The 26,756-nt window shown below is 38.0% G+C and overlaps 1 protein-coding gene across 1 annotated transcript; it reads right to left on the reverse strand.

Moving 5' to 3' along the window:
• Positions 1 to 12,805: 12,805 nt before the first annotated feature.
• Positions 12,806 to 26,439, reverse strand: CTSE (cathepsin E). The gene is made up of 9 exons (XM_003767625.4): positions 26,375 to 26,439; positions 24,293 to 24,449; positions 23,190 to 23,307; positions 20,436 to 20,554; positions 19,772 to 19,971; positions 15,273 to 15,395; positions 13,842 to 13,983; positions 13,623 to 13,721; positions 12,806 to 13,181 (listed from the first exon to the last, which is right to left on the reverse strand). The coding sequence occupies exons 1-9, from the start codon at positions 26,437 to 26,439 to the stop codon at positions 13,017 to 13,019; spliced, it is 1,188 nt and encodes a 395-aa protein (XP_003767673.1). The 3' UTR covers positions 12,806 to 13,016.
• Positions 26,440 to 26,756: the final 317 nt, after the last annotated feature.

Below are 26,756 nucleotides of genomic sequence, written 5' to 3' on the forward strand. Positions count from 1 at the left end.
GACTCAAATGAGAATAATCTAAGTCAAGTACTCTGTAATCTTGAAAGTATTTATTATTATTATTATTATCATTATTATATTGTAGGAAAAGATTGCTGTTTCAATTCAGGTTGAACAAAATGGTCTTTGTGGTGCTTTTCAGTTCTAGAGTTCTCTGGTTCTATGCTCGTCTGGTCTTCCAGACGGTATCCTAACTAACCTAGCCTCCCACTGCATCCTGAACCAATGCCACTCATCTTAACCTATGTCTTGACACTAGACACTGATGACTGTGGAGGAGAGAATGATGGTAATGACTTCTTACAGCTCTGTGTCACTTAAAACCAATTCACTTGCAAATCAAGACATCACCACTATGATGTTATTGATCTTCTTCAAGAACAAAGGATGAATAACAACTCAACATGGCTTAGTATAAAGTATGATGCATAAGCAAAATCAATACCATTACTTATGCTAATACAATGGAAATAATAATTAGATTTATGCTTCTCATCATTAACTTTATTAACCAAATGCAAACATTGGTTTACATTATCTCTTAGATAATGTAAACATTAACCACCAAGGAACAAATAAACATTTTGATTTCTTAGGACTTCCCAATAAGCCTGTCATGACACCCAATGGCAAGGTTCCTTTTCTGCCCAGCTGGAGGCCATTTGTCTGTCTCTGAGGTGGTTGCTTGGCAAGTCAGTAAATCTCAATCAGTCAATCAGCACTGCCCTCAGTGAGTTCCAGGGATGCTTCACTCTCAAGTGTGGGAAATAAGGAGACTTGGTTGTGATCTCAGACCATTCTGGGGACAGCTGGATAGCACAAGGCCTGAAATCAGCAATACTCCTCTTCAGACTTCAAATCTGGCCTCAGACACTTGCTAGTTGTGTGATCCTGGGCAAGTCACTTAATCCTGTTTGTCTCAGTTCCGCATCTGTTAAAGGAGCTGAAGGAAACGACAAATCACTTTAGTATCTTTACAAAGAAAACCCCAAATGGGTCACAAAGCGTTGGACATGACTGAAAATACTCAACAATAACAATAAGGTCAGTCTGAAGGCTGGGGGTCTCTGACAGTTTCTTATAGTTTAAACTGTGAATGTTACCTGGTTATATGCCAATTCTGATTAGTGATTAGTGATTTAATTTATTTACCAATTAATTTGATTGGTGCTGGATGAGATAAGGTGCACCAAACCTGATTTTCCCACTGGTGGTCTGTCCAATCTAGGGGTCCCAAATATTTATCAGTTGTTTTTGAACACACACATGTTGTTTACCAACCTGTACCACAAATGCTTATCTTAATATTGAAAAACAAGTTATGAAAGCAAATTGTAAGCACTGATGTCAAAATAACAAACTTATTCTCACTGAGTCTAAGCATATGGGATTTTCATTAGCTCCACACTCTAATTTGGCTATCTTTACCTATACATTCAGCAAGTTCTTCCTCACATCTGGTTTGATTCTTTTTTTTTTTTCCATATAAAGCTAATTTCTCTATTTTTCCAGGAAGAATCTTCTAAGATTTTCTAAGAAAGTATAGTCATATCAGATGACAGACATAGATCCTAGAAAAACTCAGGTACCAGATTTCCCAAAGGGCATTGTGGTTATGTGGAGAGGGCTTTCTATAGCTACCCTTCCCATCTCTACCACAGTCCTCAATCTGTTGTTGGTTTTGTCTTTCAGTGATATTAACTAAAACTTGGTCTATTCTCTGAGGACAGGCTTAATAAAAGGGGTGCTGTCAGTCTACTATAGCCTTTGGGGAATTTCAAGCAAGTTTCTCAAAAAATTGAACATATTAATAATACATAGTGTAATAATTTATTATGGCATAAATTTATTTTTTTTACCTCCTACAAGGAAAAATTCACAGTCCAATTTCAAATCTCTGGGAGTGGAAGCTCAGGATTGGAGGGGAGAGGCTGGAACAAGAAGGTAAGGATAAATGGTGGAGGTATCCACAGCCCCTGGAGGGGCTATCTATAGACTAGCCATATCTAGTGTCACCAGCTCTCTGTTACTCCTTAAAATGTGTGAGATACCTGCACCAGAGAAGCTCTCATGTGATTAGGATACTAAGGCAGCTTGGTTTTCTATCTCTGAATGGGTTAAATTGAGATAAATTTAAGAATCATCAGCCTCCTTGAAAAACATGATATTTTAAATAAAAAGCCTATTTCAAAAAATCAAATGAAAACTCCACCCCCTCTTAGAACCATAGGGTGAAATAAAAGCAGAAAAAACTTACTGAACACTTAAATTTTTTTTTAATTCCCCAATTACATGTTAAAGTAATGTTAAAAAAACATTTTTGAAATTTTTGAGTTCCAAATTCTATTTCTCCCTACTCCCTGAAATGGTACACAATATATAGGTTATATATGTGCGATCATGTTTCCATATTTGTCATTTTATACAAGAAAGCTCAAATAAAAAAGTGAAAAAAGTAAGTGAAAAATAGCATATTTCAATCTGTGTTCAGAGATACTTTTTCTGTTCTTTTTCTGAAGTGGATAACATGTTCCATCATTAGTCCTTTGAGATTGTCTTAGATCATTGTATTACTGAAAATAACTAAGTCATTCACAATTTTTTATTGTACAATATTGCTGTTATTGTATGCAACATTCTTCTGGTTCTGCTCACTTCATTATGTACCAGTTCATGTAACCCTTTCCAGGTTTTTCTGAATTCATCCTGCTTGTTAATTCTTATAACAAAATAATGTTCCATTACCATCATATACTACAGTTTGTTTAGCTAGTCCCCAAATGATGGATATTCCTTTGATTTCCAGTTCTTAGCCAACATTGATTAGGCACTGGAGAAGGAAGGACTAAATGACTCCTAACTTGCCTTGCATGAATCCAGAGTAGAAAATAGAGATTCATTTGAATAGTCCAATAAAGAGTTGTCCCAACAGTCATCTTTATGTGGAGGATGTAAAGAATAGAAGATTTAAATAGACAGGAGATATTCTAACCCTGAAAGTGTACAAATTTTGTAACATTGTCACCCAAGACTCCATTGTGTTTATTCCACAAGTAAATGGCTCATGAGATAGGGAGAAGGAAGCTGGATCTACTTGCTAGAGGAAAGCTGAATATCGGGGGGGAAAGCAAATCACAGAAGATACTATAAGTATAAAAGGTTAAATGATACCTATCAGGAGAGAAGGACAACAACATAAGAGTAGCAGAGGCCTGTATGGGAAGTATGGTGGCAGGAAAATTGCTAACAAAAGAGTAATGCTGTGTAGAATACTGATACTAAGGAGCAAGCTCTGGTTTTTCCCTTTGCTGAGGTCCCACTCAGAACAGTACTCCAAGTACCAGGAACTGAATAGAATCCTATGGGTGAGACAATTCACCAAGTAGGGATATTTCTTGACTTTTTGGAAATTAACGTGGGTCCTTCTATATTTTATTGTGGAAATACAACTTTTCTATATTTTGAAGCCTTGGGAATCTGTGTGCTTAAAAGGGAAACTAGTGTCTATACTTTGGGAATGTCAGATACTAGAGTTCCCAGGTTCCCAGAGAGAAACAAGCTAGAAAAATGAGTTGTCTCCAAAATGTATTTTTTCCTTTGTGTTAGGGGGAAGTCTTTGACACGAGAATTACAGGAGCAATAAGGCTTTTTTGAAGCAGGGAAGAGTCCAACTCTATGGAGGATGTGGAGAAGTTAGAGAAGTGGAGAAGCTTAGCTCCAGCAATTTCCAAGACTAGGTGAGAATCAAAAAGGGTAACAGATCTTTGCATATATCGGATCTTTGCATGTATTAGTCCAGCTTTGCAAAGTATGAATTATTACTCCCTTCAGATTTTCTTGCATTCTTCCTCACAGATCAAGAGTTGTTGAACTTGCCCCCTCTCTTCCCCTCCATTACAACTCACTATTTTGTACCAGCAGCATCACAACTACTCTTATTCTGTTTTATCACTGATCCTGGAGCATCATTCATAATAGTTTCTGAGATAAAATCACAGACTTTTGGAATTGGGAGGGATCTCAGAGACTGTTTAGTTCACTCTATACCTGAATAGAAAATATTCTCTACATCATGCCCTAGAAATAGTCACTTATTCAATCATTCGTGTCCACAATATCACCAAACCCTTATATTCTCCTCTATTTCTGAAAGTCAATCCACATTCATATTCATTATTTCTATGACACTATTTATCCATATCATTCTCTGCCATCACCTTTTTTCTTTTACCTTTAACCTTTCCCAACATCAGAGTCTTTTCCAAGGAGTCCCATCTTCTCATTAGATGGACAAAGTGTTTAAGCTTCAGCTTTAGAATTTGAATATTGCAATGAGTAACCTGAATTAATTTCTTTAAGTATTGGCTTATTTGAACTCCTTGTTGTTCAAGGGACTTTCAAAAGTCTTCATCATTAATGAATGATGACTAGCTAATCTCTAGTTAGAGAACTCTAAAGGAAACATCACTACCTTCAGATGTAGCCAATTATATTTTTGATAGCCCTTCCCATTAAAAAGTGTTTCTTTAAACTGAGTATTAATCTATCTTCCAGAAATTTCTATCCACTTTATTTCTGATGCTGTTATGGACTAGGCTTGACTCAAGCCAGTCTAGTGATTGAGGTCTAAGATTGGAATGGTCTATGAATTTAACCATTTAACCATGGTTAAAGGTTAAATAGTCCTTCATTTAACACTTAGTTAACAAAAGGAGATTTATTTAAGAATAACATGGAAAAGTTGCACGTCAAAGAACTTAGCAGTGATTCATTTGGGCACACCTTCCCAGCCACTCTGTTTGCATATTTCAGGTCCTTGTACATTGGCTTTTGTAATTAGGCAATTGAGAAGCTACATCAGTGTAGTTCCTTAGACTCCTCAACCAATTAAATCTTGAGAATGGTGTCAGTATTTTTAAAGGAAAAACTAGCCTAAGGTATATGGGTATACGTCACTCCTATAGCATTCCATCCCTTAGTGGCAAGTTTCTAAAGGTTTTCTAGAGGATCTTCCACTATTTAAATGACTCTAGAGCTATTATTGGACCTTGAGGATGCAAAAAGCCTGGTATAAGTAGAATTGAAGGAGTAGCTTAGTGCAACTAAATTAAGACTTGCACTTAATTTAGTGCAAGAAAGACACCCCCAAAAGACAAGAAACTATGTAAACACCCCCCTCAAAGAATGACTAAATATGGAGGGGAATGAAGGCCAGAATCCTAGGCAATCCTTTCTTCAGAATGGCTGAATCCTAGATCTTAATTGTCTCTATCATGTGGTGAGTGATGTCAAATCTTTGCAATTTGCTGTGGGTCTGAATAAAGGGGAGAAGATGAGCAGGTGTAGAACCAGGAACATCAAAATTACAGCCCAAATGATGACACTTTCAGCCCAGATTATCATCAAGGTCAGGACCATCTAAATTAAAGTAGCTAAAATGATTTCAATTTAAATTCTGTACAAACTCTAGTAATCCGTTAGCCCCTACAACTCCATTTATCACTTTGTGTCTCACTTCTATACTTGGAAGGTTACATTTTATATCATAGTTATTTATACATTTTGTTTTTGTGTATACTTACCAAATACGTAAAGTCACCAAAAATAGTGACTTAGCACAAGGATCTGCACAAAGTAGGTGTTTAATAAATGTACTTTGAATGAGATTGAAAAGTTAGATAGGTAAGAGATTATTACTCTCTTGTAAATATGCAGCCTTTCTTAGTGCCAGGCTTAAACTGAGACTTTCCCTGTATTACAATCCACTCCCTATTTCCTGGGACCTTCATGTGGGGAGTAGGGGGTGGGGAGAGAATGTCATATCTTTGTCCTTTTAGAGTTAGACTGAGAGACAACTTCTTTTTTTTTTTTTCAGGAGATAGACAGTTTTGCTCTTTCTCTGTCATTAAAAAGCAAGACACCTCACTCTTATTTGCACACCTTGGTCCTCCAAGTTATTTCTAAGAAGTGATCCCTTGAGTGCTGACTACTTTACTGGCAATAATGTGGAAGGATCTTAACAATTCTAGTTTAAGTAAAGAAAGGGTCATTCTTGGTCTACTATAGATTACATGGTTGGGGCCTATGCTATTGTCGACTCCTCCATCCTACAGGAGTGCTTCTCCCTTATGCTGGGGCTCTGTTACTTATTTATGCTATCTACAATCCAGGGCATCATTGTGTGTAGCCTGTCTACTACGTTTTAAAAATATATATATATTTTCCAATTACATAGAAATTAAAAAAAAATTAAGTTCCAAATTCTCTCCTTCTCTCTTCCCCTACCCATTAATAAGGCAAAAACTGTGATATCAGTTATACATACGAAGTTATGCAAAACAAATTTTCATATTAGCAATGTTGCAAAAGAAAACACACACATACATACACACAAAGCCAAGAAAAATAAAGTATTCAGAGTTCATCGATTTTTTTTCTAGAGGTAGATAGCATTTTCCATCATGGATCCTCTGGAATTGTCTTAGATTATCATCTTAATCAGAGTAGCTAAGTCTGTCCCAGTTGATCATCTTTACAATATTGTTGTTACTGTGTACAGTGTTCTCCTGGTTCCCAATTTTTTTTTTGTCATCCTACTTGTCAATTTTCACAGCATAATAGCATTCCATCACAAAAAAATGCTATAACTAATTCAGTTGTTCCCAAATTTATAGACTCTCAATTTCTAATGCTTAGCCGCCACAAAAAGAGCTGTTATAAATGTTTTTGTACAAATCAATTCTATTCCTTTTTTTTATCCTTTTGGGATACATATATAGGAATGGTATTGCTGGATCAAAGGATATGTACAATATTATGATTCTTTGGATATAGTTCCAAATTGATCTTTAGAGTGTTTGGGCTTGTCCATTACATTAATGAGACCAGGAACAACCACAAAGGAAAACGCAAGCAAAATAGAAAATTCTGGTCATCCAGGGCAGGATATAAACTTTTTTCCTCCTGTCAGTGGTTGTCCTCTTCAGTGCAGAAAATTCCTTCTGTTTCTAGTCCATTCCAAGTGAGGAACTTTCTAAGGCAAATTCCTGATTTCATGAACTCATCAGGCTGCTGCTAAGGTTCAAGATATCCACCTCAGAACCACTATTCCCTCACCTGTGCTCAGGTAAACAACCACAAAGCAGAAGAAACAGCTAGAAGCTTACCATGCACCTTGCACTTGCTTTTTCTCCCAGGAAGGGCGGGATCAACTATAGCCTGTTTTGAGCCTCACACTGCTGGACCCTTTTACTGGATATCCCAGCCAGAGAGAGTTATAGTTTAAAGTTCCAGAGTGAGAAAAAAGCCACCTCTCTATTTCAATTGAAGCAACCTCTTTGTCCTTCACAAATTATTTGGGGTGCTCATATTTATCTACATCTCCAATTCTGGAAATGTTCCTTAGTGTGCTAGACCTGGAACTGGTCAGATATTGTGAATATTCACCAATTTAAAAAATACAACCTTAGGAGGGGAGCTAAAGAACCATGTCAGAGTAAAGAGTGGAGCAGCAGCAGTTGGGCAGTGGACCAAGAGAAGGTTTGGCAAGAGAGCTGTGAGGAAGAAGGGACTTCCTGAAGGGTGTTATTGAAGAAAACAAGCTGGCAGCAAATGGTGACAGAAGATAACAAGAAACCAGCAAAGAGTCTATGGAAAGCATAGGACTATGTCAAAAGATGGTAATGACAAAAGACAATTGAGGGGAAAAAAGCAATGAAAACCAAACCAGAGAGAAAGAGAGGGCCAGTTACTAGTCTAGGACAGTAGGTGCCATGGATTTTGGGGGGATTGTGTGACTGAACCCTTGGTATTTTAGTAAAGGAAGGGTACTTATCAGAAGATAGGTTAACTACTTCTCTATTTTTAAATTTTTTTTCTCAATTACATATAAATAAATAATAAAGAACATTTGTTGATTTCAGTTCCAAATTCTCTCCCTTTCCACCTTTTTGAGAAGGCAAGCAATTTGAGGTAGATTATACATAGCTATATCTCTTTTCTTTACATGTATTTAATGAACCTCAATCTATGTTCCATACCTGATATTACTGAGACTTCTAAGTAGAGGTAAATGAGCCATAAAGGTATTATTGGGCTATTTTAGATTGACTCCAGTCCATGTAAGCCCAGAGCAAAAAAGGCCCAGGAATCATATAATTTTGAATCTGAGAGATTCCTCTATGACCATCAAGTTCAATGTCCACATCTTCCCTCTGAGGATACCAAGACCCAATTTAATTTAGCAAGTATTTGTTAAATACCTACTATGTGCCTAAGCATCAAGGATACAAAAAACTGAAACAATCCCTACTTGAAATGAACTTTCATTCTTATGGGATAGATAGTAATTAGATAAAAACAAATACAATATAAATACAAAATTATTAATTACATACATTTATTATGGATATTATACACACAAAATAGTTAAATACAAAGTAGTTTGTCAGGTACACGATTATTAGTTGTGAACATCAAAGAAATCTCCCTGTAGGAGATAATGTGTATTATATCTTAAAGGATGAGAAGGACTCTGTGAGAGGGAATTAAGGAGACAGTGCATTTCAGGTAGGGGACAAAGGCCTGAAAGATGGAAACTGGAATGTCATGCGTGAGATCAGTTTTTCAAAATCTCAGAGTATAGGAAAAGAATAGTGTTTAATGAAACTGGAAATATAGGCTAAGACCAAGTTGTAAAGGGCTTTAAAAACCTAAAAAAGGGTAGTCACAGTAATATGTATCATCTTAAAAACAATAGGAAGCCATAGGAGTTGGAAACTATGGGAAAAGGACAGATTAGTTTTAAAGAAATGTCCTTGGGTAGCATATGCAGGATGGGATAAAGGGGGAAGAAATGACCAATTGACCCATGAGAAGGCTGTTCCAATAATCTAGGTGTGAGGTGATGAATTAATGTGGTAGCTGTGTGAGAAAAGAAAAAGGATCAAATGTGAGACATATTTAGAAATAGAACAATTTGGCAGCTATATGGATATATACAGAGAGGGAAAGTGAGAACACCCGTATTATTCTGAAGTTACAAATCTGAGTTGGTGTCAGGACAGTGGGATGTTCACAGAACCTTCCAAAATCAATCTAAGTTCTTCTTAGCTGGAATTCTTCCACAAGACCATCCTTTCAAATATTTAAAGGTAGCTATCTGTGCCCCCTCCCCCCCTTCAGCCTATTTCCTAAGCTAAATGCTCCTAGAAACTCAGCCTAATTATCAGCTAATATTATTTTACAAGCTTTTACCATCCTGTAAAAGAGGCATTATATTCTTTTTCCTTGAGCCCAGAAGATAGGATTAGTGAAGGCAAATTGTGAAAGTGGAGGGGAGACAGATTTAGATTTCAAGGAGATACTTTTCTAATAAATAAAACTGGCCAAAGTTAGAATAATCCACTTAGGAAGGAGTGTATGCTCATCCACTGGAGATTTTTAAAGAAGGATGGATAACTTGGGATGCTATAGAGAACATTCCTATTCAAGCCAGGACTGGATCTTAACCTTTGTAGTCTCTTTTAATTTTTAGATTCCATGACAAAACAGAAAAAAAAATGAGTCTAATCTAATAGAATAAAGTTTAGTGGAAATAATCTTGTTTTGTCAACCCAACAAGGATAGAATGTTCATGTGAGAGCTTGTAGTCTAGGCAGTCAGTCAATTAGGGTTTATTAAATACTTACTATGTGCCAAGCATTGAACAGTCTAGCATTTGGTTCTAGATCCCAATAGCTTAAGAGGGAAATTAAAAAACACCATAGTTTAGAAATAGGATTGCAATACAATTACATAGTCCTTTAAAGCTGCAAAATATTTTCCATATTCCCTCAATCCTGTAAGGTAGTTAGTCCAATTTTTATGACCTCTGTTTTATGAATCAAGTTTAGAGGTTGTCATTTACCCCAGTTTACACAGCTTGTGAGTATTTGAGCAGAACTCACACCCTGGTCTCCTGATATAAATTTGTGCTCTTTCCATTATACCTAGTACTTCTGGACCATGAACCAGCAAAATTCCCTTGGTCTCAGTCAGTCACACCTATTTACATAAGGAAACATTAAGGATTCATTAATCTGAAGCCTTTGAGCCCCATGGCAAGACAAACTTTTGCATGACTTCCTATGGTGCCTTATTCTAGCAGCATTTCCAGATAAAATGCCATTAGCAAAGAAATATTTAGATATAACAGCTGGTCAGGGGAAGCTGTCTGGGATTCTTTAGTGATTTGTTTCCATCATTTCCCTCCAGACTACTTTCTTATTCTTTGAAAAGAGGGAGTGGAGGCAGCCTGGTCCATAGTGTATATATATTTCCTGAACTTAATATATTCATGACAAGAAAGCCTGAGGTGAGATTCCATGGGCTGGCTAAATCACAGAGTCAAAAAGGGCCCCAGGGCCATTACACCCAATTTACCCCTGAAGAAGAATCCTCTCTATCACTTGTATGGCAAGTGGTCTAATATGTGCTTGCAGATCCCCAGACAAGGAAAACTCATTACTTCTTAAGCAGATACTTTGGGAATAGTACTAATGTCAAGAAGATTTTCCTTAAAAATCCAGTCTAATCTTTTCAATGGCTCCTAACCATGGCACCTAGTTCTGCTTTATGAGGCCTATAAAAACAAATCTAAAATTCATTTTCCCCATCATGGTCATATACAGACAAGACTGTCTGGTTCCCTGGTGTCTCCTCTTTTCCAGGGGAACATCCTTATTTTTTTCAAATGATCTCCACATGACACTAATGCCTTATTGGTGGAACTGGGAAGTGATCCAACCATTCTGGAGAGCAATCTGGAACTATACCCAAAGGGCTATCAATCTGTGCATGCCCTGTGACCCAGAAGTGCCATTATTGGGTCTGTATCCCAAGGAAATCATAAAGGAAAGGAAAAGCTGTGGTAGATGAAGGTAATGGAATATCATTGTTCTATAAAAAATGATGAACAAGTTGATTATAGAAAGGCCTAAAAAGATTTATATGAACTGATGCTGAAGGAAAATATGATAGAAACACTGATAAAAATATGAAACCATACAATGTTAATCACCAACGCCTGGGGCACTCCCACAGTACCTTCTTGCCATTATCATTGATCATTGAACTATCCTTTGAATACAATCGTTTAGATAGCTCTAAATCCATATATTATCCTTTAATCTATTCTAGAACACTACCTCCATTTCTTCCTCAAGAATAATAAGAGATATTGTATTAAATGCTTTGTCAGAAACTAGATATAGTATATTTTCAGCACTACACTGTTTTATTAGTTTAGCTAATAATCAAAAAAGGAAAATAGACTTAGTGATGAGGAGGAAGAAGAGGAGATAGGTTAATGATTTCCAAATATTCAAGGAGCTGGCTGTCTTAAGACAGAAAGCTGAAATTACTTCTACACAACTTGCTTGTGGGCACCCTCTCTAGGTTGTAGATAAGGGAGTCAGATTTTGGTTTGATAGAAGGAAGAACTTTCTAACAGTCAAAAGTTGTACAAAAATGTGACAAGTCTTCTTATGAGGGAGTGAACAATACCATACCTGGCATATCCCTCATTGATTGATTGTACCCTCTGAAACTTTGTAAAAAAAAAAAAAAAAAAAAAAAAGCTTTGCAGCATTAGTGTTCCTCAGATTTTGCAAAGGCTGATGCAGCCCTTCTGCCCACTTCTTGTCATTTACTAGCTCTATGAATAAGTGAATTTAGGTGAAAATTTAGATGAAACCATATTACAAGGTTCCATACTTTTTATATTTTATGATCTTGTTGAAGTTCAAAAGGAAACCCCAAAAAGTTGGGGTTGCAGACCGGTGTCACGAGGTATCTCAAAAGAATTTGAAGGATGAACCCACCTCCAAGTCAAGGGGCAAAGTTTATTGTAATTGTAATATCAATCGAAGAAGATCAAGTTCCAAAAGGATTTAGCAAAGAACCCAATGCAAGAAGAAAAATATATAGGAAAAGACAGAGAGATCTGGCTCTTCATGTCACTAATATGCTAATTTTATGGTCCAGTGGTAGAACTGAGAAAGTGGTATGCACTTTACCATTTGTCTCAGAAACCCTGTTATTACTGACCAACAGATTGTTATCTGGCAGTCAGTAAAGTTTCTAGGACAGAGACTTTAGGATCACTGACAAACAGATCATTGGAACAATAGCACTCCTAAGGTTTGGGGGCCTCAGGATTACTGCTATATTTCTCCTAGAAGTTGCACTCCCATACAACTGATACAGGTTTTTTGCTATTCCTTGAATAGGACATTCTAAATCTCTGCCTTTCCACTGAGGCATGGGGTATTTCATGCCTGAAATGTTCTCACTCCTTATCTCTACCTCCTGTCTTTCTTCAATTCATTGCTGAAATTCCATCTTCTGTAAAAGGATTTTCCACATCCCCTTCAATGCTAGTGCCTTCCCTCTGAGAATTCCCCCCAAATTATAGTGTTTATATCTAGTATGTACATAGTTGCTTGCATGTTTCTCCCCCATTAGAATGTAAGTTCCTTGAGGTCAAGGAACACAATATTTTTGCCTTTCTTTGTAAGCTCAGCTCTTAGCGTATTGACTTTACTTCAAAAGCAATGCCATACATTTTCTAAATGGGAGATCATTCATTTGATTGATTGACAGTGGTCCCATTATCAGTTTTCGACTTTGTCAGAGATGGTATAGGGTAAATTTTTATGTTGGGGTTATATTGGGTAACATAAAATCTTTTCTAATTTGAAAAGTCTATGCTTCTATATATAAAAATCCCCAACACATAATGATTTTGTATCCTCTAAAAGTTTATTCATTTAGAACCCCCCCCCCAACAAATACACAATTTAATTCTAGGAGATAATTAGAGTTTTCCCATGCCCACTCTGCTTTTTCCAAAATTAAATAGCTGCAATTCTTTTTGGAGGAGGGAGAAAAGGATCAGATGGGATTCAAAAGAAATCTTGCATGTGGCAATCTCACAGGATCTTTATAAAGTATCTCAGGGAACAGGAAGCCTTGCTTTAGGGGACAGCTGGGGCCAGTCCCACAAGGTTGTTGCCACGGTCAAAGACGGAGTAAAATTGACCAATGAACACATCTCCAAGAATCCAGAGTGGCCCAGCTGGGGGATGGATGTCAAGGCCCTGGAAACCACTGGTACAGAACTCCATTCCATCCACAAAGTCCTAAAGTTGAAGAGTGCCAGAAATGAAGAAGAGGAAGCAGGAAGTCTCAACTTCCTCAGAGTTTGCCTTTTGTGGTTAATGGTGGTACCAGAGGCTGAAAGCCCTTATTTAGGTTTGGAATGTTAATCCTTTCCTGTCCCACCCCACACATTGGGACTTATGAAAGTGGGCCACACATAAAATCATACAGTGGGTCAGACTTAGAATCATGTTTGGGAAGAGCTAGAAGGAATTTTAGAGATCACTGAATTCTAACTTCTTTGTTCCAAATAAACAGAGGGCCAGAGAGTTGTGGAGAATCAGAGTAGAAAGCTGGAGAGGGGCTTCTGGGATTTATCTGCAGCCCAAATTACATGAGTATAGCAGTTGCCTAAGAAGGAGGAAATAGGAGAACCATGAAGAAAAACCAGTGTGTTGGTGAAACAAGGAAAAAATACCTACCGTCAATGTGTAGGCTTTAGGGGGGAGGGTGTAGGGGATTCCATTGATGGTGAAGGTGACGTCTGGCATCACATTTAGGTTGTTACATTCCATGGCATACTAGGAAATGACATGAGGGGAAATGCCGACATTTCTCTTTCTGTTCAATGGCCACAATATACCATATAAGGAAAATCCCCATTCCCTTTCCACCCACTCCTGTCCCAAGCAGGCACTCACTTCTCCATCTGTGAGCACGGCCCCAATGGCATTCTGCAACTGCTTGATCTTGTCAGATGGTCCCGTGATGAGGGATGTCCCTGTGTCCACTATGGCTTGGCAGCCCTCTGCACAGAACATGATTGTGCCTCCCACCTGAATGCTGGGGGTAAAGGTAAAGATCTAGGAAGGGCAAAAGACCATGGAACAGAGGGCCGTGAAATAGAGTTTGGAGATATGGCCCTCTGGACAGTGAATCTGTTCCTTATTGTCTTAACAACCAAAGAAAGAAAGAAGAGAGAAACAGAGAGAGAGAGAGAGAGAGAGGGAGAGGGTGGGGAAGAGGAGGGAGGGAAGAAGAAAGGAAGGGAAAGAAAGAAGAAAAAAAGGAGGAAAAGAGAAAAAAGGAAAAGGGAAGGGAAAAGAAGTAAGAAGGGAAAAAAGAAGAATGGGAAGAAAATAAGGTATAAAAAAAAAGAGGAAGGAAAGGAAGAAGAAAGAAAAAGTCAGAGTAGTAGACTTTCCAACACATCTCAAAGGAGACACTGAAAAAAATAACTTTCTTTACTAGTTTGTTGTTTATTAAATCTTTCTAAATGCTAAGGAGTCTAGACAAGACTTTATTTATTTCCTCCATCAAAGTTCTCCCCTGATGCTTCATTATGTTGTAGAGTTCACTTTGGATTCTGAAAGATGATACAAGTAGAATGTAAGTGGTGGCAGACCAGGTAAGGGCTGAATGATGGGTTTTAACATTTCCCATTTAAGGATCAGTGTAGCTCAGAACAGAAAAGTTCATTATCAGGTTGGTTGGAAGGTGATATCCTTTTTTTTTTTTTTTTTCTTTTTGCCTATAGTGATTCCTAAATACAGTTTATCTGGAAGGATTGCAAGCTGCATTGATGAAGGGAATACTCATACTCGTGAATTCAGAGGTGTATGTGATATGCTACTAATTTTTGCATCATTATTCTTGAACATGCATCTACTATGTCAAAATACAAGTGTTAATAAAAACAATAACTACGATTCAGACACAACACAGAATCTCAAATCTAGGACCGGAAGATGTCATCCAGTCCAACTTTTTAATTCACAGATGAGGAAAGTGAATTTCAAAGACAGAATTAGTATTTGAACTTAGATCCTAGACTCTGTAGTCAGTACACTTTCCATTCTACTATATTGCCTTCTAATTTTTTTTTCTCTTTTTTTTTTTTTTTTTGGAGAGGTAATTGGGGTTAAGTGACTTGTTCAGGATCACATAGCTATTAAGTGTTAAGTGTCTGAAGATGGATTGGAACTCAGGTCCTCCTGATTCCAGATGCTCTCTTCATTGAACCATCTAGATGCCCCTTCTTTTTAAAAGTATGTTTTTAATCTGCACCTCCTATATAATCATTGCTGTGGCCCAGCTAAGTTGGTCAGTGCTACTCCAGGGAAAACACTCACTTGTCCAATGCTATCTGCCAGTAGCCCTGTTTGGTGACTGGGACCCAGTTCAGGCTTCCAGTGAAATGAGCATGATCATAACCTCCAAAAACCAGCTCACTTCCTGTGGGGCTATCTGGATTCCTGTTGGGAGAGAAAGTCAGACAACCAGTGAGGGGAAGACTTCAAAAATCCTCCCCAAGTGGATCTGTGTTGCTGCCTATGTCATTTTCTTGTGGATGCCCCAAGTGGAATATCTTACCTTATTCGATCCTTATAATAACACTAAGGTTCTCTTCTTGTTGTACAGGTGAAGAAACTGAGGCATGAATGGGTGAAATAATTTATGATTATTGATTTAAAGCTGGAAGAAAACTTAAAAGTTGATCTTTATTTTATCTCTCCCTCCCTCCCCCCCATTTTTTAAAGAAGCAATCAAGGACTTGCTCAGGTTCACAAAGCTAGTTCAGTGTCTGAGGTCATATTTGAACTCAGGTTCTGACTCCAAAACCACACTCTATTCGCTTACCTGCCCTTATCTCTTTTGTTTAGGATAGGGAAAGTGAAGTTCAGAGAGGTTAAGTGAAGTGGTCAGGCCCACACAGAGCCTAAGTGGCAGAGCTGGGATTTGAATCTATGTCCTCTGATTCAACTCTAGAAGCCTTTTCACAATGCCATTGCTAACTTTCAAAAAAACCCACCACTACCAACAACAAAGTCACCGCCTCATGTTCCTCCCCTCCCTAGCAAAGATCAGCTTCATAAGTTCTGAATTATAAGGCCATTGTTCTAAGGGTTCAGTGAAAATATCACAAAGGGCTTTTTTTTTTCCATATCTAATGGCTATTCGGTACAAGAGTCAAGACTAAAATTAGGTTTTCTGAGTCTAGATCCTAGGGATTTTTTCTTCTCTGCCATGATATTTTAATTTTGTATTCTTCTCTGATTTTTTCTTTTGGTACCAAGTCTCTGACACTGAATCACTGCCTAAGGCATGGCATACAGATTATAGTAATGTAGCTAGTATTTATATATTGCAAGCATTTCATAAATATTATGTGAATTTTTTTTCAATGAGCCATTTGGGGTTAAGTAACAGGATCACACAGGTAATAAGTGTTTAGTATCTGGAGCTGGATTTGAACTCTAAACAGAATGAGTTTATGGATAAAAACACAGATATGAATTTCTTCTTCCCAAGGACTAGAGAAGCAAGTCTAGACTCCAAGATTAGTGCTCTATCCACTGAGCCACCTCACTACCTCCTCTATAAATATTAACTCATTTTTACTCTCATAACAACTCTAGGAGCTAGGTGCTATTATAATATCTGTTTTATAGATGAGGATAATGAGGCAGGCAGTAAATGACTGCCCAGGATCACACAGCTAGGAAGTAGTCTGAGGTCACATTTGAACTTAGATCTTTCTTCTGGATCCAAGTTGCTGCTTCTAACCATTTCTGGAAAGTCATAGTCCCACTTTGCTCTGACCAAATCACATTTGAATTATTGCTTTCAGTTCTTGATATCCCATTTTAGAGACATTTAGACAAGCTAAAAGGCATTCTGAGGAGGAGGAAGAGGAGGAGAAGGAGGAAGAGGAAGAGGAGGACAGGGAAGAAGAGGTGGACGAGGAGGAAGAGGAGGAGGACGAGAGGAAGAGGTTAGTGAATATCCTGGAACCTGTGCAATAGAAGGATCAATTGAAGAAATTAAGCATGTTTAGCCTAAAGGAGTGAAAGTCTTAGGTGAAGGTTAGTCTCCAAGGGTCTAAAGGAATAGACATGTTCTAAATAGTTGCAAAGAGGCAAGTTGAAGCTTGATATAAGGGAAGAGTTGACAACAATTGTAGCTGCCCCACCTAATGAAATGTTTTATCTCAGGAGAGAGGAAGGTGCCCCGGGGTCTGTAGTAGAGGCTGGTTGACCACTTCTTGGGCTCTTATAGAATGAATCCTTGATCTGTGGGTTGGGTTACATGACTTAGGAGTCATCTCTTGATCCCTGAAAGTTTGTGCTTTGATGAGTCTCCACTCTATGAGTCAGATAATCTCCTGAGCCTCAGGAATAGAAGGTTAAAAACATCCTGGTTGAACAGGATCTATGTGGAACAGAATGAGTTTATGGGTGAAAACACAGATCTAAATTTCTTCTTCCCAGGGTCTGGAGAAGCAGGGGGAGATTCATGGTCTAAGGAAGAATATGCATAAGTTTTGGCACCAGATACCTGCCTACCCAATGGGCAGAGGGAGCATCTACATGTTGTTGTTATTCAGTTAATGTCTTATGGTTTATGACATCATTTGGGGGTTTTCTTGGCAAAGATACTGGAGCAATTTGCCATTTTGTTCTTCAGCTCATACTACTGATAGGGAAATTGAGGCAAACAGGGTTAAGTGACTTGTCCAGGTTTACGCAGCTAGAAGTGTCTGAGTCTAGATTTGAATTCATAAAGATGAGTCTTCCTGATTTCAAACCCAGTTCTCTGTCCACTGTGCTATCTAACTGCTAAATACCTACATAGAATCCTAGTGCAGGAAGCATCTTCTAGATTTTCTAGTCCAATCCCTGATGCAGGAATTCCTTCTAAAATGGTCTTCTCAATAAGCTCTGCTTGAATATCTCCAATGACGTAAAATTCTCTACTTCATGAGGCAGTCTGTTCCATTCTTTTGAATACACATTTTATTAAACATCTACCATGTGCCAGGAACTCTGGTAGGCACTGGATGGATGGATACAAACAAACACTCAATGATTACCTACTTTATTCCAGGTACTCTTTTAAATACTTTGCAAATATCTCAAATTCATGACAATTCTGTGAGTTGGGTGCCATTATTGTCCCCATTAACTTTGGATAGAAAACTCCATCTGCAGCCAGAAAGAAAACTGTGGAGACTGAATGCAAATCAACACATACTATGTTCACTTTTTTCTCTTTTTCTTCTATTTCTTTTTTTCTCTCTCATGATTTTTCCCTTTTCTTCTGATTTTTCTCTCCCAACATGATTCATAAAGAAATGTATATAAAAATGAATGTACATGTATAATCAGAAAAATAAAACAACATAACAAATAGAATAAAAAATTGGGGAAAATGACTTCTCTAGGAACAGATAGTAAGTACCTGAAGTTTTATTTTAAATTAGATCCTCTGGACTCAAAGCCCAGAGCTCTCTATCCACTAAAGGTTCCAAGACAAAAAATGAAATATTTCCTGTTTTCAAAGAACTCATATTCTACTAAGGAAAAACAAGATCTAGACAACTCAGAAAATATGTAAAATATGAAATAAAAATAAATTTCTGGAAGATGAAGAGGGAAACTAATAAATGGGTGGATGGGGGAAATCAGAAAACGTATTTTGTGGAAAATGGCACTTGAACAGAATCTTGTGGAGAAGAAGGAGCCCATTAATTTAGCCCAGAGTAGACCTTGATCAAGGCCAGCAAAGCCTGGGCCAATGCATATGGGACATAGCAGATTTATCATCCATATGAACATATATTTTATCATCACTGGGATATAACAAAAAAGAATGTGTTTACACTAAAGTGGGGGTACTACATCTCACAAAGAGGCAAAGGAAACCTATTATATCTGAGAGAAAGAATGGAGGGGGATGAATATAGTGGGTATCTTACTGCCATCAGAATTGGCTTTAAGAGAAAAATTTTAGACATATTCAATTTATGGTGAAACTTCTCCCACCTCATTGAAAAGTGAGAAGGGAAAAGTGAAAAGGGAAGGAATAAGCTAAGCAGAAGGGAATATGGAAACTGTGAGGGAAAGGAGTAAGACAGGGGGAGGAATTCTAAGGTGGGGGGGAGAGATACTAAAAAGGGAGGGCTGTGAGAAGCAAGTGGTGCTCACAAGTTTAATACTGGGAAAGGGGGTTAGGAGGAAAGAAGGAAGAAAAGCATAAACAGGGGTTAAGAAGATGGCAAGTAATACAGAAAAAAGAATGTGTTTACCCTGAAGTAGGATAGATTTAGGTTAGTTCTAAGAAAGAACTTCCTGACTGGGAGGGGCTAAATGAGGAAGGTTATAGAATCTCTTTTGTTGACCTCAGAAAATAGAATGGTACTTCATTCTCATTCATTCATCCATTTGCTAGACAAAAACCATTTGTTAAGGGTAGGCTGCCATCTTGGATAACTTAAGTGAATATATGTTTGGAAATAACCTATATCACCCATTCAATGCAAATATTTTTAATGTATTTGACAGTAGGGGGCCAATATGTTGATAGGGGAAACAAAAGTAGTATGATGAAAAGAGTACCGATTTTGGAGTCAGAAAATCTGGGTTCAAGTCTCTCTTCTGACACCTATTACCTTATGCCTTTGGGTAAATTATATCACCTCTGAGCCTGAATTTCCTCACCTGTAAAATAGACATGAAAATTCTTCCTTCCTTGCTTCACAGAGTATTGTAGGAATTAACTAAATGGACCTTAAATGTTGTATACTTTGGAAACCATGAATTGATATAGAAATATGAACTGCAATTATTACCTGGTCATGTAGACAGAAAATATAGGCATATCCACCAGATTTTGGGCTATCATATTGTCGAACACTGGAGTGACTCCTCCCACAGCCAACGAAGGATATGCCAGCCCCAGGATGCCATCAAACTCTGCATTCACAAAAGTGCTTCCTGGCTCGCTGACACTCTCTCCAAACTGCTGGTTGGCTACTGTAATTCCTTCTACCTGGCATGAAAAAAAAAATCCCCAAGAGAGAGATTGTATGAAATCAAAGTTCCTGGGTTCTAATTTTGGTTGTCATCTGCTTTGCTGGATGTTCTGAGGCAATTTCCTTCCCTTCTCTGTTTTTCCCTGTGCTAAATTTACATAATGATTTTAGCTACCCTTCCATAAACTTCAAGTGAGGATTGAGGGATTTTTGAGGTTGAACTACTTGAAGGAATATGAATCAGGTAAATTAAAATGCTGTAATAGTCATTGTTATGTGGGCATTTCTTTTTTTTTCTTCTCCCTCCCCATCAATCAGTTCTGGAGATAGCTTACCAACTATGAGAAGAAATTAGGTAGGAATTCACAGATAGGACTAGGAATGAAAAGAACATAGTGTTTATCAAGCCTATCAAGGCTTTAGATTGAGAGAAATAACAACTTTGAGAAAGGAGAAAACAGTAATCCAAATTTTGTCTTACGGAAACTTGGTCCATTCCAATGATTCCGGACAAGCTCCCTGTGCCATATTGGATGGAGAAAGAGTTCCCATTCTCCACATAAGTGCTGGACTGAGATGGGTAGAAGCGATTGTGATTCTCTGCAATGTGAAAATATGTCAAGGATCAGATGCCCCCATTACCTGCTAGTCATTCTTCAAAGATATCCTGTTGGTTAATCCAGTTGAATCCAATCTAATCCAATAAGTATTTATCGCATGTTTCTTATATTTTGGGTGCTGAGAATATAAAGAAAAAAAAAACAAACCCAGCTCCTTCTTTGGAGGAGCTCACATTCTACTGGTATCCCATATCACAGGGACCTTGTGGCATCCTCATTCTTTAAATCTTCAGAATGGTAAGGCAGCTGGGGCATAGTTAAAAGAGTTCTGGATTTGGACTCAGAGAACCAGGATTGGAATATAATTCTGCTACTTGGCTACTTTTGTGACTTTGGGTCTCTGGCTCTCAGTTTCCTTATCTAAAAAATGGGTGACTAAGAAAGAACCTCAGAAGACCTCCAAAGTCCCTTCTAACTCTCCTTCCCAAGAATTTAGGTGTGGAGCCCCAGGTCATCTCCTCTGTTCCCTCCCTCAGTAAATCACATTGTCTATGATTGTCCAATACGTGAGTCACTAGCCACACAGTAGCTCATGGGTTTGTGGCCACATTGTGGAAAGCTGTTGTTGAGTCAGAGGTTTACAAAAGTGATGTCATTAGTATGAGACGTTGCTACACATGTATGTGCTGATTTGGACTCTTCCTGTTTCTAAAATTGCCAGATAAATGGGTTCTTTACCAATACTCCTATTCTTGTTTTTTGTCATCTTCCTCCTCCTCCTGACTCCATATGACATATCCCCTCATTAACTTGAACTAATGGGATGAACCAATGCCAACAAAGCACATGAAACCCTAGATTTGAATGACAACTAATAATTACAACATCTAGTGCTTTAAGGTTTAAAGAATACTTTGTAAATATTATCTTTATTTAACTTTACAACAACTTGGAAGGTAGGTGCTCTCATTATTCCCATTATAAAGATGAAGAAACTAGAGGCAGAGAGAAAGGTCTTATAGCAAATTAGGGATCAAGTCAAGACTTGAATCCAGGTCTCCTAATCTCCTGTTTCACATTCCCTGTATTCTGCCACACTGGCAAGCAACATTAATTTAATGTAAACAAATGAATGTACTTCATCTCAGTCAGGCAGGGGCCAACTTGAGTGTGAAATATTCCCTAGAGGAGGAAATTCCAGTCACTCTTGGTCACGCAGAATTTCACCTTAATTCTCAGGCTACAGTCAGGCAATTCTAAACAAAGGAGAAGATCTGCACCCATCGCTGTGTTGCCTCTGATAATAGTAACCCACATTTGTATAGCACTTAACATTTGTAAGGTGGATAGGTACCAATCTACCTTGGTAAAGGGAAATCCCCACCTGCAAATGACCAAACTTTTGTCAAGTGCCTACTGTGTGCCAGACACCATGTTAAGTATTTTACAAATATAATCTCACCTCATCCTTGACAACCCTGGGAGGTAAATACTGTATCATCATCCCCCTTTTACTTTTGAGGAATCAGAGTCAGGATCACATAGCTAATAAGTGTTGGAAACTGAATTTTTTTCTGATTGTTCTGATTCCAGTTTCAGTGCTCACTATCTACTGTGCCACTTAGCTGCCTTGGTTACCTTTTTATACTGTTGCTTTCATAGTTTTGGTTAAAAAACAAAAAACTTTGCTTACAGTTCTTTCTTTATAACCGCCCTATGGGGTAAGTAGTACTATCAGCACTCCCATTTTTTATACATTAGATAACTCAATATGACCATAATAAATGACCTTTTTTTTTTTCAAATTTAACAAACATTTAAGTATCTACAAGGTGCCAAATATCAGACTAACTCAGACTTTTCCCTCCCATTCAACAAATATTCGTTAAGTACCTACAATGTGCCAGGCACCAGGCTAACTCAGTATTTTTTTTTATTCAGCAAACATTCATTAAGTCCCTAGAATGTGTCAGACACCAGAACACTTCAGTTGGGAAAGTTGTACAACTTGGACTCCAAACAACGCCTCTAGCCCTTTAACAGGGCTCCTTTCATCGTACCTTCCTCTCTATGTGAATTTAGTAGTCTAGACATGGTATTTAAATGAGGCTGACCTTCTTCTTGAATAAAATGTTCTGAGAAATTAATTTGATTCAATTCTGCTTTTTTTTTTCTTAGTAATAATAGTGACAGTCATAATAAAACTAAAAACTAAAAAGGAAATTTCTTATGAAGAAGTTCTCTTTCCCAGGACCCTAGAGCAGCAGAAAGTCTCTGGCTTGAAACTGATCATCAAGCTCAGCTTTGTTGAATACTTCTGCCTGCCTACCCTGAAATATTCATTTCTCGTTCAATCCTCCCATTCTTCCTTTAGAGATTCAAAGGTTTCCATTTGGGGCTGCTGAGTTTTTCCTCAGTGATTCCCATCAGGATGAAAGAGTTTACCCCAAGTGTGGCCAATGTCCAGAGCCCCCTCCCCTGGCATTATCTGTGGGTGATCCTGGCAGAAAGAGAGATTGTGGGATGGATGGAATAATTAGAATGGGAAGGGGAGATTATTTTTGGAGACTGAAGCTTCTTGGTCTGTGAATTTCCCGGGTGAACTTTTGCAATCACTCATACCCAATAATCCTAGATTCCTTCCCATATCCTTCCCTCTTCCCAGTTCCACTTACTGCAAGCTGGGCTGACACAATACACCGAAGGAACCCAGAGATTGGAGGAACCCGTGTCAAAGATGACAGTGAAATTCTGAGGGGGCGAACCAATGGAGATGACGCCATAGTATTCCATCTGAGAAAATGGGAAAAGTATGAGAAAAGAGAGAGTAGTTGGTTTTTTTCTCCCCCCAATGAAATGAAGGCTAAATAAAGGGAGAAGGAGTCAGGCCATATTGAAAAACAAGTATTACTCCTAACGTCTAAAAAATAGTTTATTTCAACCAAAGTCATTTTTCAATAATATCATTATAACATTATAAATGGAGTCCATCAGATCATCATGGAACCCTGACATAAAAGTACTTGACTCCTTATTCATTAGAATATTTGTGACATCATTCCTAGGAAGCTAAAGTCCCTAATGATGATGTCACCTAATGTTTTATATTCATGAAAGTGATTCCTGAAATGAAGTAGGCTGTCAGCCTGTATCAGACTTTATAAAGTCAGGGCCACAAATATTCTACAAATCTTTAAAAAAATGTGCATAGTCTTAAAAAGGCAGAAAAAAAGGCCTCTAAGAAACCAAATAATAATGCCTTTTATTTGTGTAACAGTTTCCAGAAAGCTTACATGTACATTATCCCATTTGATCCTCACAACACTCCTATGAGTTAGACAAGGCAAGCATTATTATTCCCATTTGACAGATGAGGAAATGGAGGCTTTGAGAGATGAGGTGACTTGCCCAGATTTCTAAGCCAGTGAGGTCAGAACTAGAATTTAGGACTGGAATTTAGGGGGTTTTTGTTTGGGATGTTTCTATGTACACTGGTTCCTTTCCTCCACACCTTTCCCCTTCTCTCTACTGGAATTCAAACTCATCCACCCTGTTCTGAGAAACCCTTTTTGTAAGTTGTAAATAGAATTCAGTCAGACAAAGATCTGCTTAGCCAAGGCAGAGCAGAAAAGGGTGCAATTATGCCAGCATTTGGGATTACTCATCTGGATGGATCTAGGGATCAAAAGTAGCTGGAAGTCAGGTCCTGAAATTAACAGTGTCCACTGCCATCCACCCCCTGACCCTTTCAGTCATTCTCTCCACCTCTTCTCCTTACGTCCAAGTAGTTGATGAGGGGCTCATTCTCACTCTGGTCTTGGGAGCAGAAGTCAGTGAACTGGAGCATATCCAACTTGTGGGTCTCCCAGAATTGGGAAAGTTGTCCCCTTTCCCTCAGGGTTTTCCGTAGGGATTTATGTCTCTTCAAGGGCAACCTGAAGGATGAAGAACCCCACCACCACCCTTTGGGTAAGAAGTGTTGATAGTATTTTATCCCTTATGTCTATCTTCCAGCATTCAACCTCTATCCTATCCCATTCCAACCAGCCCAATTTCTTGTCTAGGGGTTCTTTCCTTGAGGTTCACAGACCCCTACTCCAATGAAGGGTCCATGGATAGATTTCAGAAGTGTATGAACTTGAATGGGAAAAATTATGTTTTTTATTTCACCAAACTATAACTGAAATTTATCATTTCCTTCAATTGATAAATATAGAATAGCAAACCCTTATTCTGAGAAACGGTCTATAACTTTCACTAGACTCCCAAGGATACCTTGTCATACAAAAAAAAAAAAAAATTAAGAACCTAGACTAAAGAATTGCCTAAATAACAGTGAACTTGACAGAGAAGATTCTTGGTTTCACTTGACTCATGAGACTTCATGCTTGCTTCCTTTGCCTCAGTTGCTTCTCCTATAAAAATGATACTTTATATTTAAGGTATAGGTAAAATACTTTGAGAGCATTTATTCATTCATTCATTTTCCTCCTCCCTCTCTCCCTTCCTTCCTTCCTTCTTTCTTTCCTTCCTTTCTTCCTTTATCCTTTCCTCCCTCCCTCCTTCCCTTCATCCCTTCCTTCTTTCTTTCTTTCTTTCTTTCTTCCTTCCTTCCTTCCTTCCTTCCTCATTAAAAGCTACAATTCTAGGTATTAAGGATACAAAGAAAGAAAAAAACAGTTCCTGCTTTGGGTCATTCAGGAGATCTTATAACAAAAGGAAAGAACTGGAATGTTACCAGACTTGTGAAAGCTAAATTTAATTCAGCAAACATTTATTAAGAGCCTCCTCTACGCAAGTCACTATTCTGGGGAGACAAAAAAAAAAAAAAAAAAGGCAGTCCTGGCCTTGAAAAAAATTATATTCTACAAAAATGATTAATTTAATTATTCAAAAGTGAAAGGCTGACCAATTTTTTTACATTTAGGGAAGACAGAGAATTCCAGAGAATTCCCTGGGATGAAGACTGCAGGCTAATTGTTTTTTTAAGGTCCTTTTCAGATCAGAATCCTATGAAGCTTCTTGGTGAGGTACTTTGAGCTATAAATCGCTGAAGAATTTCATAGAATCTCACAGTTGGATGACTAATATGGAAATAGGTTTTACGTGATTGAACATATATAACTCATATCAAATTGCTGATCTTCTTAAAGATGAATAAGAGGAGGGAGGGAAGGGAAAGATTTGGAACTCAAGATTTGTAAAAAGAATGCTAAAATTTGTCTTTATATGTAATTAGAAAAAACAAAATACTATTAAAAGATTTAGAATTGAAAGAGGATTAAAGGTTAAATATTTAACTTCTACCTTAAGCAGAAATTCCATTTATTCCATTATGCCATCTAACCTTTGCCTGAAGACATCCAATGATCAAGAACTTACTTCCTCTTGATCTATTTCCCACTAACTAATTAAGAAAAGAATCATCTTATCTTCAAGAATAAACCTGCAGAGATTGGAGAATAGATAAGCTGACCTTTAGAGAACCCACTGGTTATTTCAGGTATAGGATGGAAAGAATCTTGGATATTATCTAAGCTGACTACTTCTCTCCCATTTTACAGATGAGAAGACTGAGGCTTAGAGAAGTTAATTTGTCCAAGGTCATATGGGTCACATGATGGTAAAACCAGGATTCAGAATCAGGTTCTCTGGCTTTAAACCCATTTTTCTTTCCATGGCAGCATTCTGCATCCTGTTCTAGATAACATGACCCACAAAATGACCTCTCGACAAAAAGGCTTTCATGAAAATTTCCTCACCATCATTTTCCTACCAGTCTTTCCTTCTAGGGGAAGTCAAGAATTAGGGGACCTTCTGTGTGTCTCACCTAAATAGAAGACCAAAGCAACATGCTCACCTGAGAATTCCCTGGACTAATCCCAAGCCAAGCAGCAGTTGTAGTAAAAGAGGAAGAGTTTTCATCCTGGTTCCCCTGGATCTGACTCTACCACTCTCTCAATGGTTTCTTGAAATCCTTCCTTTCTGTTCTCATATGGGGCAGTTAAAAAAGCAAGTTTTACCTCACCCAGGCAAGGACAACCCAACCCAGATTTGAGGGACTGGTGATAAGGTCCCCAAAAGTCAATAGAATTGGATAAAAGGTAAACAGAAGGCATATGTAATAAGGCGGTCCCATTTTCAATCATGGCCCTATTACTTTCCTGAAGGGAAGGGCATGATTGCAATGATAGAGAACTCCATTATTCCATTTTCTGCGGTAATGTCCTTGGTTCCCCCAT

The sequence above is a fragment of the Sarcophilus harrisii genome, chromosome 4 (genome assembly GCF_902635505.1).
Source record: "Sarcophilus harrisii chromosome 4, mSarHar1.11, whole genome shotgun sequence".
In the NCBI taxonomy this organism is placed as follows: Eukaryota; Metazoa; Chordata; class Mammalia; order Dasyuromorphia; family Dasyuridae; genus Sarcophilus; species Sarcophilus harrisii.

Coding starts and splice junctions, on each gene's coding strand:
- CTSE (XM_003767625.4), bottom strand. CDS start 26,439: ATGAAAACTCTTCCTCTTTTACTACAACTGCTGCTTGGCTTGGGATTA. Junction 20,555..23,189: donor TTGTGTCAGCCCAGCTTGCA/GTAAGTGGAACT, acceptor TTCACATTGCAG/AGAATCACAATCGCTTCTAC. Junction 13,984..15,272: donor TGGCAGATAGCATTGGACAA/GTGAGTGTTTTC, acceptor CTTTACCCCCAG/CATTCAGGTGGGAGGCACAA.